The 15,417-nt window shown below is 43.5% G+C and overlaps 1 protein-coding gene across 10 annotated transcripts in view; it reads left to right on the top strand.

The window, feature by feature from the left end:
* The window catches only part of MYO9A (myosin IXA), a 345,415-nt gene that overhangs the window by 273,593 nt on the left and 56,405 nt on the right, over positions 1–15,417 (top strand). For all 10 annotated transcript variants that reach the window (XM_079787689.1, XM_079787686.1, XM_079787691.1 and 7 more), the window contains 5 exons: positions 4,793–4,935; positions 10,113–10,336; positions 10,783–10,899; positions 12,042–12,230; positions 13,486–13,533. In XM_079787689.1, the coding sequence (XP_079643815.1) occupies positions 4,793–4,935; positions 10,113–10,336; positions 10,783–10,899; positions 12,042–12,230; positions 13,486–13,533 (721 nt within the window). The remainder of the gene's footprint in view (positions 1–4,792; positions 4,936–10,112; positions 10,337–10,782; positions 10,900–12,041; positions 12,231–13,485; positions 13,534–15,417) is intronic.

Here is a 15,417-nt window from a genome sequence, read left to right on the forward strand (position 1 = left end):
CAGGCCTCTAGTCCTATATAATAAAAGCCTAGGTGGCGTTGTGCAATGTCATCACAAGATATCCGCTATAAGATGGCTGCCATCATGTCGTCACAGATGGCCACCACAAGATGGCCGGTAGGGGAGGGCAGTTTGGGGCTACCAGGCCGGCAGGGGAGGGCAGTTTGGGGCTACCAGGCCGGCAGGGGAGGACAGTTGGGTGCAACCAGGCCTTCAGGGGAGGGCATTTGGGGGCGAGATCAGGCCTGGAGGAGAGGGCAGTTTGGGGCAATCAGGCCAGCAGGGGAGGGCAGTTGAGGGCGATCAGGTTGGCAGGGGAGGGCAGTTGGGGGCAATCGGGCTGGCAGGGGATGGCAGTTGGGGGTGATCAGGCCGGCAGGATATCAGTTAGGCATCAATCAGGCCAGCAGGGGAGCAGTTAGGGGGCAATCAGGCTGGCAGGCAAAAGTGGTTAGGGACAATTAGGGAGGCAGGCAGGCAGGCGAGCGGTTAGGAGCCAGCAGTCCTGAATTGTGAGAGGGATGTCTGACTGCCTGTGGGATCGGGCCTAAACCAGCAGTTGGACATACCCCAAGGGGTCCCAGATTGGAGAGGGTGCAGGCCGCGCTGAGGGACACCTCCCCATGCATGAATTTCATGCACCGGGCCTCTAGTCCTCATATATAAAAACCCAGGGTCTGTAACGACTGACCAAAGGCTCAACCAAACACTGTAAGTCAGTCCTGCAGTCAGTGCTGGGTTGCCGTGGTGACCCAGCACTGACTGCTGCTGGTGCGGGCATGGCAATTTAGCACTGACTGCTGAGGGGCCTGTGGATCAGGCCCGGAGAGAGACCCAAAGAGAGAGGCAGGGTCTGATCCGCAGCCTCTGTGGCAGTTATTGATCACTCACTGCTTTTCTCTTTCTCTCCGGGCTTCACCAGCAGCCGTGCCTCTGTTTCTCTCCGGGCCTCCGCGGGAGCTGCTGATCAGCCCCGCCTCTCTGATCAGGCCTGGAGATAGGCCTGGAGACGCTGACTGGCATAGAAACCGGCCAATCAGAACCAAATCTAAATGAACTGTGAGGAGCCAATGGCTGCCTATGAGGCAGAGCTTTTGACTCTGGCTGGCATAGAAACCAACCAATCAGAACCACATTGGCCGGCAGGGGAGAGAAGTTGGGGGCAACCAGGCCGGCAGGGGAGGGCAGTTAGGGGTGATCAGTCAGGCAGAGGCAGTTAGGGGCGATCAGGCAGGCAGGCAGGTGAGCAGATAGGAGCCAGCGGTCCCAGATTGCGAGAGGGATGTCCGACTGCCGGTTTAGGCTCAATCCAGCCTAAACCGGCAGTCAGACATCCCCTAAGGGGTCCCCAATTGGAGAGTGTGCAGGCTGGGCTGAGGTCACCTCCCTCCATGCACAAATTTCATACACAGGGCCACTAGTCTATATATAAAAGCTTAAGCGACCATTAGGACTGGAATGACTAGTCAGGCAGTCGCTATGACATGCACTGATCACCAGGGGGCAGACGCTCAATGCAGGCGCTTCCCCCTGGTCGTCAGTGTGCTCCCACAGCCTACCTCCTGCGGCTGGCCAATGTCCCCCAGTCTCTCCCCACAGCCTGCTGGCCTACCTATCAGCCTGATGAGGGGGCCGGCTGGCCTACCTCTCGCGGCCCCTCCCCCTGGCCAGCCCCGGGTGCAGTCCCTCACCCCTGGCCGGCCACCCCGATCTGCCCATACCCCTTCCTCCCACCAGTCATCTTCCTGTGGCCCCTTCCCCCGGCCAGCCTTGCCCCCATTGGCCCCAATTGCTGGCCAGGCCTTGGTTCCCCACCTGTGCATGAATTCGTGCACCGGGCTTCTAGTGTCATTATAAAACAACTAGAGGCCTGGTGCATGAAAATTCATGCACTAGAGGGGTGCGTCCCTCAGCCCGGCCTGCCCCCTCTCACAGTCTGGGAGCCCTCAGGGGCAGGAGGCAACCCGGCGATCAGGGGAAGGCGACACCCCATCACACCTCTACTGCTGCCACTGCCAGCAGCACAATCCTCGACCAGCCCTGGTTACCTGAGCCTTGGGCGGCCCTGGGTGGCAGGGCAGCCGCCATCTGAGGCTTGCCTGCGCCTTGGGCAGCCCTGGTTGGCTGGGCAGCCGCCATCCGAGGCTTGCCTGCGCCTTGGGCCGGCCCTGGGCGCCTGGGGGGCTGAGGGGACTGGGGGACTCCGGAGGCAAGCGTGCAGAGCAGCTGGGCTTGCCTGGGGCAGGCCTGGCCTTGCCACACGCCTGCCGCCCCAGCGGGGTTGCGGGGACTGGGTGCCGCCATCTTGTGGCTATGGGTGCCGCCATCTTTGAGGGAGGGGCAGTCAGCATATTTCCTCCTTATTGGCTGTGGGCGCTGCCATCTTTGCGATGGTGTGAGGGTCAATTAGCATATTCCCTCTTTATTAGATAGGCTAAGCAACAAAAGTACTCTCTATTATATCTGTGAAAGTAGCTTTTCAACTGATGGTTGTACAGCAAACCCTGAGGGAAACCATATCAGAGAGACTCGGGAGAGAGATTTTAAGAACATGAAACTTGATGGAGTACCTACTGTGTTTGAACATGTTGAGAGGAGATATACACAAATGGGGAAACTATGGAGAAAAATAAGCAAGTATAGAACAACATTTATTAATTCTAGAAAAAATAGGTTATGCAGGGAACTACATGTTTTAGTTGTGAGTATTATTTACATAATAAAAATAGTGAAAATTAATTACTAAAAGAAAATACTGCATATTGATCTAACTAAAATTATGATATGATTCTATTGGGGTCACATCTGTGTTTGTGGAAGGTGTAGAAAAGATGTGGTGGAACATGCTTAATTATTATCTGTGGCTACGAATATGATAGCAATGTAAGTACAATAAATATTGAAAGAATCAGTTAAATTAATTCAAAAGCATTGTTTTCAGGGAGTAGAAAAGGAATGAGAATGGCAGAAGGATGCTACCATTTGTAATAAGCCTTGTAGAAAATTTCTCCTTATGCTATATGGACATATAAGTTAGTAAGAAGCTTTAAAAAAAGCACAAACAGCCGAAACCCGTTTGGCTCAGTGGATAGAGCATCGGCCTGCAGACTGAAAGGTCCCAGGTTCGATTCCGGTCAGGGGCACGTGCCTTGGTTGTGGGCACATCCCCAGTGGGGGGTGTGCAGGAGGCAACTATTCAATGTTTCTCTCTCATCGATGTTTCTGACTATCTCTCTCCCTTCCTCTCTGTAAAAAATCAATAAAATATATTTTAAAAAAATAAATTAAAAAAGCACAAACAAACAAAAGAAAAAAGATCATGGGCTTCAAAACCCATAGACCTCATTTTAACTTCCAACTCCATCAGCCCTCTGAACCTCATTTGCTCATATGTAAAGTAAAGATAATAATACCTATTTATCATAGTACATTTGACCTTTAAACAACATGGGTTTGAACTACTTGGGTCCACTTATATGCAGATGTTTTGCAATAAATACATATAGTACTGTAGATATGTTTTCTCTTATGATTTTCTTAACACTTTCCTCTAGCTTACTTTATTGTAAGAATACAGTATATAATACATATAACATAAAAAATATGTGTTAATTGACTGTTATCAGTAAGGCTTCTGGTCAACAGTGGGCTATTGGTAGGTAGTTAAATTTTTGGGGAGTCAAAAGTTACGCACGATTTTCATCTGTGCATGGGGTGGGTGCCCCTAATTCTCATGTTTGTTGTTTAAGGGTCAGCTGTAGTTGTGAAAATTACGCATATCATATATAAGGCATAATACCTGGCTTATATTAGATGTTCAAAAAAAATTTTTATTAACTCAGTGAATATATGAAGGAACAAAGTAATGTACAAATAAGTCTCCTAGTATGGGGTTAGGATAATTGATATGTAGTCAGTAAATGTAAGCTGTTGTTATTATCTCAAGGTGTTGCCTTGGTTTATGTGATAAAAGCGTATGTAAGCACGAAGAATGAGGCAATATAGCATAGTAGGCGTGATTTGCAACTTTGTCACTCACTAGCTGTGCATCCTTGGGAAAAGTAGCTACTGGTTAAGCTTTCAGTTTTTCACCTGTAAAGTGGTTATAATAGTTTGAAAGTAAGCTTGTTGTAATTGTAATAATTTAAAAAAGTAATCCTATACAAGCACTTAGTACTGTACCTGGAGCAAGATAACAACTCAAGTAAGTGGTGGCTTTTGTTAATTATACTGATGACTCATGAATATAAAAGAGTAACATTAAAACCTTTGTTACATAATGGCAAGAGGAAAGATTCAAAATAATATCTGTATCATGATTACAAGATGTGAAAATGGATATGCATATGGATAAATACTGGGAAGAAATTACCCCCCAAAATGTAAACTAATATGTTTTAGAGTGATGGCATATCAGTGATTTTTTTAAAGTATTTTTGTTCTTGTTATGTTATCTATACACTAAATCTTAGCTAGAAGAAGGACAAGAATGAAGAGATAACAAGTTTAAGAATTAGAAAACCTGAGTTGGAATCTTTGTTCCACTGCTTTGTAGCCATTTATTTTAGGAAATTATATAATGTCTATGTCTTATTATTGCTGTATTCTAGGTGAGGAAAATATTTACCTTTCAGATAAAATTTAAACGTGAAATTAAAAATTAAGTATGATTAAATTTACCTGTGAATATTAAATGAACTAAGACATACTTATAGCTTAAAATGGTTACAAATATTATCCCTGGAACTGGCTGATTTCCATTTTTGCCTTTTTTCTTTTCTTTTCTAAATAGACCTCAGAGAGCGAGGATGAGATTCTGGGCCAAAGGGAAACAAGGGGAGAAGAAGACCACCAGAGTAAAACCTGCCACCCAGTTGGAGGTTTTACCGCTCTTGGCTGGCTCAGATATGATTCCAGTGCATCAGTTTCCAGATGGTAAAAATAGACAAAGGGTGGAGATTATCTTCATAATTTCGGTTTATTCTTTCTGAAAGTTTGCTATTTTTCTAATTATTGTAATGGAAATCCTGTTGGCTATATTTCCTGAGATAGGACCAGGATTATGAAATCCTTCCTTAACTAAAAGATAACTATAAAAATACATTGTATCTATAATAGAAGTTCAAGGAAATGTGGTACGAAATGGTGAAACAACAACTACTTTAAGAATGGCTGAATCTTTGGTTAGCCTCATTTTTTTAAAGTGTTAAAATTTAGTCCTCATACACTCACAAATATGTGTTATTAATAAAAATAATGGCAGCTCATATTTAAGTGCTTACTATGTATAAAGCACTGTACTAAGCATGTATGCATTAAATCAGTTGATCCTCACAACTTTATGAGGTAATATGATTATTATTCCTAATTTATAGATGAGAAAACAGGCACAGAGAAATTATTTGCTTATATACATACTAGAGGCCCAGTGCATGAAATTCGTGCATGGGGGGTGTGTCCCTCAGCCCAGCCTGCACCCTCTCCAATCTCGGACCCCTCGAGGGATGTCCGACTGCCCGTTTAGGCCCGATCCTACCGCTCCCCTGCCGGCCTGATTGCCCCTAACTGCCCTCCTCTGCTGACCTAGTCACCCCTAACTGCCCTCCCCTGCCAGCCTAGTCACCCCTAACTGTCCTCCCCTGCAGGCCTTGTCACCCCTAACTGCCCTCCCCTGCAGGCCTGGTCGCTACCAACTTCCCTCCCCTGCAGGCCTGGGTCCCCCCCAACTGTCCTCCCCTGCAGGCCTGGTCACCCCCAACTTCCCTCCTCTGCAAGCCTGGTCTCCCCAACTGCCTTCCTCTGCAGGCCTGGTCACCCCCAACTGCCCTCCCATGCAGGCCTGGGTACCCCCAACTGTCCTCCCCTGCCGGCCTGATTGCCCCCAACTACTCTCCCTTGCAGGCCTGGTCCCTCCGAACTACCCTCCCCTTCTGCTGGCCATCTTGTGGCAGCCATCTTGTGTCCACATGGGGGAGCCATCTTTGACCACATGGGGATGGCCATCTTGTGTGTTGGAGTGATGGTCAATTTGCATATTACTCTTCTATTAGCTAGGATAGTAATTTGCAAAGCTGAAATTTGAATCTAGACAGTCTAGCTCCAGAGTCCACATTCTTAAACACCATGGTGCATATTAAGTAACTACCATATGTCAGTGCCTGGAACTTTATAATGGTAGCTGTTATTTTAACTTTTGGGACATCAATCATAACATATTTGAAAGTACCCAACAGTTAGTTCATCTGTTGAGAACACTGGCTTTTTTAAATGCTAGAATTACTAACTCTCTAAGGATTTCAATAATCCCTCTATTAGATTACTCCATTCTTCCCTTTGCTTAAGCATGTTTTCAATTACTACATGTAAAGAGGTCAGCTATCTTCAGTAGGGATATACATCATAGATGAGTATGCACTAGGTGAAATACCAGTATTGAATAAAATGGAAAGAGGTCCTAGGAAGAAAGTTATTATTTCTTAAAGAAAGATACAATAGAAGCAATTACAATAAATAAATAAAACTTCTAATATCTATGATAAAGGGACAAGGAGGAAAGATCATTCAGTTCCACATAGGACCCTAGCTGGTTTGGCTCAATGGATAGAGTGTCAGCCTGCAGACCAAAGGTCCCGGCTTCAATTCTGGTAAAGGGCACGTTCCTTGGTTGCAGGCTTCTCCCGGGCCTGGGCCCTGGTCAGGGCATGTGCAGGAGGCAACCAATCGATATGTTTCTGTCTTTCCCTCTCTCTCCCACTCTCTCTAAAGATCAATGGAAAAATATCCTCAGGTGAATATTAACAAAAACAAAAAACTTCCACATAGTCCACTGTGTGTCAGACAAAATGATAAGGATAAAACCAATAGTGAATACTACAAGTTTAGTTTGGAAGATTAAGAGTTCCTTTCCATTACATTACTAACAGGAACAGTTTCATATATCTTATCTGGTTTACAGTAATCATTCTAAATTTTTCAGTTATTTTCTCCATTACTAATTCCCAAGTTCTTTAGTTGGAGCATATATTATTAGTAGTCTTTATTGTGTATTTGCTCCATAGGGATATGTGTATAAAATTTAAGATTGTAGCTTTTTATTTTGAATACTAGAGGCCCGATGCACGAAATTCATGCAAGGGGCTTGGCCCCCACCGCTGTGGTGGCTGCCTCTGCCTCGGCCCCTGCCACCGCAGCTTCATCCAGAAGGTCGTCCAGAAGGATGTCTGGTCTAATTAGCATATTATGCTTTTATTATTATAGATATTTTTATTGATTTCAGAGAGGAAGGGAGAGGGAGTGAGAAATAGGAACATCAAGGATGAGAGAGAATCATTGATTGGCTGCCTACTGCATGCCCCACACTGGGGATGGAGGCTGCAACCTGGGTATGTGCCCTGACCGGGAATTGAACTGTGACCTCTTAGTTCATAGGTCAACACTCAACCACTGAGCCACGATGACTGGGCAAGATTGTAGCTTTTTAAATATCTTTGGGTAGAAATTTATTAAGGTAGCTGTTGTTTTTAATAGTGAAATAGGATTATAAAGTTACTTTAGTAATTATTATTTCTTTTATTATAAGAAAGATAATTGACTTTACTAAATGAAATAATTATATATCTAGGTTATATAATAGAATTAAAATCAGTTGATACCAATTTGAATATACTCGTATCCTGTATCTTTGTAATTTTTATCCTGGCATCATATCTGAGATTAGGTTAGTCATACTTCTTTCTGCCTGAGGTGGAATTGGCATTTTTTTTCCAGCATCAGAATGAGCTTTTTTTTTTTTTTTTTCTGTTAATCCTTACCCAAGGATTTATTTTTCCCATTGATTTTTAGAGAGAGTGGAAGGGAGGGGGAAAGACAGAGAGAGAGAAACATCTATGAGAGAGAGATACATCAATTGGTTGCCTCCTGCACATACCCCAACTGGGGTCAGGGTGAGAGCCTGAAACCGAGGTAAGTGCCCTTGATCAGAATCAAAACCATGACCTCTCAGTCCGTGGGTCAATGCTCTAACCATTGAGCAACTGGCCAGGGCCAGAATTAGCTTTTAGATGGGATGAGGATATATCATTGGAAAGAGGGTAAGGTGAATACATGTGGGGAAACAAACAAATATGTGAAATGAGAAGGGGCCAATATTCTTAGAAGCCCCAGGTAGGGTTTTAGAAATCCACTGTAGTTCTAGATTGTAATGAACTTCACGGAATCCAGTTTCTTTGGTGTAAACAATTGTAGAGAAAACCTTTTGTGTTTTATAATATATAATATTATCTATACTAATAATAGAGGAATATGCAAATTGTCCTGGATGCCATCACAGTAACAGTAACAACCAAACAGCAGGCTTTGACAAGGACGGCAGGGGTATTAGTCAGGGATGACCAAATGACTGAACAGCAGGCTGCGTGAGGTGACCAGGTCGGCAGGGGGGTTAGTGAGGGATGACCAAACAACTGAGCAGCAGTCTGAGTAGAGCAACCAGGCCGGCAGGGGGGTTAGTGAGGGACGACCAAACAACTGAACAGCAGTCTGAGTAGGGCAACCAGGCCGGCAGGACGGGCAGTAAGAGGAGACCAGGTCGGTGGGAGGAGGGCAGTTAGGGGCAACCAGGCCGGCAGAGGGGGGAAGTTGGGGGCAACCAAGCCGGCAGGGGGGCAGTTGGAGGTGGCCAGGCCAGCAGGATGGGCAGTAAGGGGCAACTAGGCCAGCGGGGGGGGGCATTTAGGGGCAACCAGGCTGGAAGAGGGGGGCAATTGGGGTAACCAGGCCAGTGGGGGGGCAGTAAGGGGCGACCAGGCCGGTGGGGGGGCAGTTGGGGGCAACCGGCTAGCGGGGGGGGGCAGTTGAGGGTGACCAGGCCAGCATGGGGGGCAGTTAGGGGCGATCAGGTCGGCAGGCAGAGGCAGTTAGGGGTGATCAGGCTGGCAGGGGGGGAAGTTAGGGGCGATCAGGCAGCCAGGCAGATGAGCAGTTAGGAGCCAGTGGTCCCGGATTGTGAGAGGGATGTCTGACTGATGGTTTAGGCCCGATCCCCAGCTTCGGGCCTAAACCGGCAGTTGGACATCCCCCGAGGGGTCCCAGATTGGAGAGGGTGCAGACTGGACTGAGGGGACTCCCCTTCCCGTGCACAAATTTCATGCACCAGGCCTCTAGTATTATATATAAAACAAAGCCAAGTTCATTCCAGGAATTCTCTGGGAAATTCAGACAGTTATGTGGAAGATATATAAGAAAATCCCAAATGCAAAAGAGATCGAAGTAGAAGTGAACCAGTTGTTACCTGGCTCCCTAAACAGGTTGTCAAACGAAGTTCAGATATCATTACTGAAGCATTCATGGCTTTAGCCCCTATTTGAAGCATATTTTATTAGCAGTCTTCATTGTGTATTTGCTTCATAAGGATGTGTGTATAAAAGTTAAGATTGTAGCTTTTTAATTATCATTGGGCAGAAGTAATAATCAAACTTCACTTGTTTGTTCGAGTTTTATATAGCTGATGTTCTTTCAAATAAATACAGTAAAATTATGACTGGGTTTTTAACAGCATTTAACATGCTAGTGTGATTTTTGTGCTCTTCTGTCTTTTCCTTGGCACTGGCTTCAGTCCTATAAGATACTTCCATTCAGGTTTTCAGTATCAAACCTTAGGAAGACAGGATAGATAGCATTTTTATTGAAAAGTGGTCATTCTTGCCTGGCTGTGGTGGATCAGTTATTGAGCGTCAAACCAGAAGATCAGGGTTTGATTCCTGGTCAGAGCACTATGCCCAGGTTGCAGACTCTATCCCTAGTGTTGGAGGCAGCTGATGAATGATTCTCATCATTGCTGTTTCTATATCTCTGTCTTTCCCTTACTCTCTGAAATAAATAAGAATTTATTCTTTTTTAAAAAGAAAAGTGGTCATTCTTAAATACATTTTATGTACAAATGTGCAGTCTGGATTTATTGTTTAACTGCCTGGCCTCAAACATTATTACTATTTTGCTTTCAAACATTTACATGTGTTTCTTACAGTGACTTACTAAAGGAACTTACGGATGTGGAGATTTCATTATTTTTACTAAATTTCTTTTCTCTTTGGCTACTCTCTCTTGAATTGTAGAATTAGCTCAGTATCACCCAACACCTCCTTTGAGCCCAGAATTGCCTGGTAGTTGCCAGAAGGAGTTCAAAGAGAATAAAGAGCCCTCTCCAAAGGCAAAGCGCAAGCAAAGTGTGAAGATCAGCAGCGTGACTTTGGAATCTATGCATTGGCAAAATGACTCTGTCCAGATTATAGAAAGTGCCAGTGATTTAAAGAACATGGATGAATTTCTTCTGAAAAAGGTACACTCTGAATGCTGAATTAGGCCCCTGAGCAGCTTTGACTATGGAATACTTGTGTATATCAGAATATGGCCCCTAGAGATCAAGGAGACATATGCTTTATTAACTTAAATGGTCTTTTCGAGAAAGGTGTAAATAATATAATATACATTAGTCAGTCTGGGTAAACAGAATTTTACTGTAACTGTCATGTTATATATTACATATGTGAAGATGAGGCTTGTAATTAAATACTTGGAGTTGTTTTTCTGGTAGAACGATAGAGTCATAAATGTTAGAAAGGACATTAGAAAATCATCTAGCAATAATGACACTGGCTATTTAGTCGTGCTTTTACCTATAATAACAGTGGCTTGCACTTTCAGGGCAGTTATATGTGTTTACTATTTCATTTACCTCTTTTCAATTACTTGATTCAGTACAAAAACTCTTTCTGTGGTCCCCAGATGAATGACCTAGATAATGAAGACAGCAAGAAAGACACACTAGTGGATGTTGTATTTAAAAAGGCCCTGAAAGAATTCCGGCAGAATATCTTCAGCTTTTATTCATCTGCATTGGCGGTAAGTTGGGCAGTATTAGTATATATTTTGTAGATCAACATATGAAAAATTTGTCAATACTGTAGAAGATAATACAGAGGCCATGTTCAACTAGAGATTTCTTCGGTTCCTTGTTTTTGTTTTAGGTATAGCTAGGGAAAAGCATACTGACTGATCTCAGATTAGTAGCTTCCTCAAATTTCCTGAAGTAGTTTTCTTTTTCTCCCTCCTGGGTATATTTTCATCTTCTTAAGATATTGAATTTAGATATTCTGGATATTACCCATGGACTCTACTATTTTGACTTTTTATAATCCTTTCGTTCTAGATTCTAATTCTTACATGTGTGGAATTATTATACAGTTTTTTCCAGTGGAATTAGAGTAGTTTTGTTTACTGATTTATACCTATCAGTTTATATCACTTTCAGATTTACTTTATGCTTTCATATGATATTGGTTGTGTTTTAGAAAATTTATTTTATAATGCCAGACTATGGGAGAAACTCCCAGGACTTTTTCAAATTACTACATTCTTTAAACTGTTCAGTATTTTACTAAAATTTAGCAGGTTTTACTCAGCAGATATTTCACAGTATAGTAGGAATTTATATCTAGACTAGAGGCCCAGTGCATGATTGAATCATGCACGTGTAGGGTCCCCTACACGCTTTCGCTTTTCGCGGTGTAGCTGGGTGCCTGTCTGCTCCGGCACCAGGCCTTTCAGAAGCCTCCGGACACCTGGCTACCCTGCCGTTGAGAGGCGCAGCTGGGTGTCCGCAGCAGGCCCCCTCAGCAGCCGCGGATCTGGCCCTTGAGAGGCACAGGGGGCGGGAGTCCCACCCCCTGTGCCTCTCAACAGCAGGGTAGCCCCCCTCAGTGGCAGCGGATCCGTGCCTCTCAATGGCCGGATAGGCCACCCCGAGTCCCGCCCCCCAGCCTCTCGCCGCCCAATCGTGGTCGTAGCGGAGTGATGGTAATTTACATGTTACTCTATTATTAGATAGGATAAGTACCACATGACCTCATTGGGCATGCCCATTAGAAAGTTATCAGGTTTCTAATTTTTATTCTGAATATTAACCCCATGCAAATTGAATCAATCTTCTATATGAAAGAATTTCTTCCTAAAAACCTTAAATTTCTTCTTTTATTGCTTATTAGATAGATGATGGGAAAAGCATACGGTATAAAGACCTTTATGCACTATTTGAGCAGATTCTGGAAAAGACCATGAGACTTGAGCAGCGAGATTGGAGAGAATCTCCAGTCAGAGTTTGGGTCAACACTTTTAAAGTGTTTTTAGATGAATATATGAATGAATTCAAGACTTTGGATTGTATACCCCCAAAGGTAAGTATGTTATATTTTGATTTCTTAAAGGGTTCAGTTATTAACTCTGCTTAAGAGTCTGTTTGGGACATCTGGTATTTGAGAAAAATATTACAGTGAAATGTCAACTTAGCATTACTTGAAATTTAACAAACTCCATTATGTCTGATAAGTTCATCAGACCATATTTTCTAAATGTGTTATTTAATACATTAGTACATTCTTCACTGAGATAAAATTTAATGTTCTCTCAAGATTATACCTTCAGCTTTGATAGAGGTCATTACATGAATTTTCTTTTGTAAAACAGTGGTTGAAGGTATGATTCACTGTATCATCTAGGACCTTTACATGAGGACCCACAAATTATATTTCTCCTTGAATTAGGTTTTAGGAAAATGTGTGTTTCTGGAAATCTGTAGAACAATAATAATCTTTATTAAGTACCAGGAATTGGTCTAGGTGTTTAGTGTTTTATTTAATTCTTGCTTCAGCCCTATTAAATAACTATTATGAAAGGCATGTTACAGAGGAGTAGCAGGCTTAGAAAAAGTTATCAATGTGTTTCCTTTTAGTATCCCAGCTTAAATAATTAGCTGGGATACTGAATTACTAGGTATTAATATTATCTAATTATTAGGTATTAGGAATACTATTAATCCTTTTTGTTATGTTAAATTTTATTTTCAGTTATTCTGGTTATATGTGTTTAGATTTACAAACTATCTTAAATCATTTTTGAAGTAGTCAGATACAAATAAATCCTTAGAAGTTCTTCTGTTCTAGATCTAGGTTAAGGTCTTTATGTTATGCAGAAGATTCTTACTAGGCTTATATAGTCTTTGTTTATAATTTTAAAAGGTTAGGCTTCAGTTGTTCTATACTATGGTTATCAGGAAATGTCATATACAAAATAACTTTTTTGTATTTCAAATGCTAGTTTTTTATATTTAGCTCTGGGTTAGTGAGTTTTCTAGAGCCAAAATAGGGAAAGTGCAATCTTTGTCATCAGTAATCATTTAATTAATGAGTAAAATAAAGTCATTTAAATTAATATGATGTGGTTTCTGGACAGAACTGAGATTTAAAAGGAAAATAATTTCTGAAGTATCCTTTCATTCTGTTGTTTTTATGAATACTGTTTTAGAAAACGTCAAAATTTCTCACATTTGCTTACTCTATTACCTTTTGAGCAAAAAATCTTAGCATTTGCAAAGAAGTAAGAAAGTATGTTGGTCTTTGTTATATCACAGTTTCTGTATTTATTTCCCACCAGGTGCCAAAAACAGACAGAAAGAAAAGAAGGAAAAAAGAAACTGATTTAGTAAGTCATAGTCTTTTATGTTATAAAAAAAAGTAATTTTTAGACCAGCAGTCTAAAGCATATCATACCGTATTTATGTGGATATGTTTAAGGAATACGTTTATCAGTTGCCTATAGTGTAATCATTTTTGGCTTTAAAATATTTGGAATGAGATGTGGCTTTGTCTTTTGTGATTTGACTTGTTATCAATGGTGGCTCCCTAAAATGGCTGGCTGACTTCAAAGCCACTAAACTATCCTGTATAATAATCCTATCTAATAAAAGAGTAATATGCAAATTGACCATCACTCCAGCATACAAGATGGCCGCCCCCATGTGGTCAAAGATGGCTTCCCCCATGTGGACACAAGATGGCCGCCACAAGATGGCCAGCAGGGGAGGGCAGTTGGGAGGGATCAGGCCTGCAAGGGAGGGCAGTTGTGGGCGATCAGGCCAGCAGGGGAGGGCAGTTAGGGGTGACTGGGCCTGCAGGGAAGGGCAGTTCGGGGGGACCCAGGCCTGCAGGAGAGAGCAGTTGGAGGGGACTAGACCTGCAGGGGAGGGCAGCTGGGGGAGATCAGGCCTGCAGGGGAGGGCAATTAGGGGTGGGACCAGGTCTGCAGGGGAGGGCAGTTAGGCCCGATCAGGCCTAAACGGACAATCGGACATCCCTCGAGGGGTCCCAGATTGGAGAGGGTGCAGGCTGGGCTGAGGGACACCCCCCCCCAGTGCATGAATTTCATGCACTGGGCCTCTAGTCCTGTATAATAAAGAGGTAATATGCAAATTGACCATCACTCCAACATACAAGATGGCCGCCCCATGTGGACACAAGATGGCTGCCACAAGATGGCCAGCAAGGGAGGGCAGTTGTGGGTGATCAGGCCAGCAGGGGAGGGCAGTTAGGAGGGACTAGGCCTGCAAGGCAGGGCAGTTGGGGGCAATCAGGCCAGCAGAGGAGGTAAGTTGGGGGCGATCAGGCCGGCAGAGGAGGTAAGTTGGGGGTGACCAGGCCTGCAGGGGAGGACAGTTGGGGGGACCCAGGCCTGCAGGGGAGGGCAGTTGGAGGGGACCAGGCCTGCAGGGGAGGGCAGTTGGGGGTGACCAGGCCTGCAAGGGAGCAGTTAGGTGTCAATCAGGCTGGCAGGCAGGCGAGTGGTTGGGAGCCAGCAGTCCCGGATTGTGAGAGGGATGTCCGGCTGCCGGTTTAGGCCCGATACCACAGGGATCGGGCCTAAACCGGCAGTCGGACATCCCCCATGGGGTCCCAGATTGGAGAGGGCGCAGGCTGAGCTGAGGGACACACCCCCCTCCCCAGTGCATGAATTTCGTTCACTGGGCCTCTAGTAATATAATGGAGCTGAGAAAGTCTGATTGCCTAGTGAGGTCAGAACTTTCATAATGTCAGAGCACAACCCTTTACTCATATGCCTGTGGTGGTGATGGTGTAAATAAATCTGTGCTGCCAGTAAAAAGTATAGCACATACAATTGTGTACAGTACGTAATACTTGATAATGACAATAAATGACTGTTTCTGGTTTCTTTATTGTACTATATTATTTATTGTTATTTTTAGAGTATACTTATTCAAAAACTTATTAAAAAAACTTGGTTCTAAAACAGTATGATGTGCCTCATACATCTCACGTTTACTGTGTCTCTAGATTGCATCATTTTCTCTTATGCTTCATTTAATCTGGGGTTGTTTTATAAATTTGGTGTAGCTTAAGTGTACAATGTTTATAGTTTACATTAATATCCTAGGCCTTCATACTCACTCACTATTCACTCAATGATTCACCCAGAGCAACATCCAGTCCAGCAAACTCCATTCATGAATGCTCTATACATATGTACCATTTCTTATCTTTTACACTATACTAGTAGCCCTGCGCATGAATC

The sequence above is a fragment of the Cnephaeus nilssonii genome (assembly GCF_951640355.1).
Source record: "Cnephaeus nilssonii genome assembly, chromosome: 1".
Taxonomy (NCBI): domain Eukaryota; kingdom Metazoa; phylum Chordata; class Mammalia; order Chiroptera; family Vespertilionidae; genus Cnephaeus; species Cnephaeus nilssonii.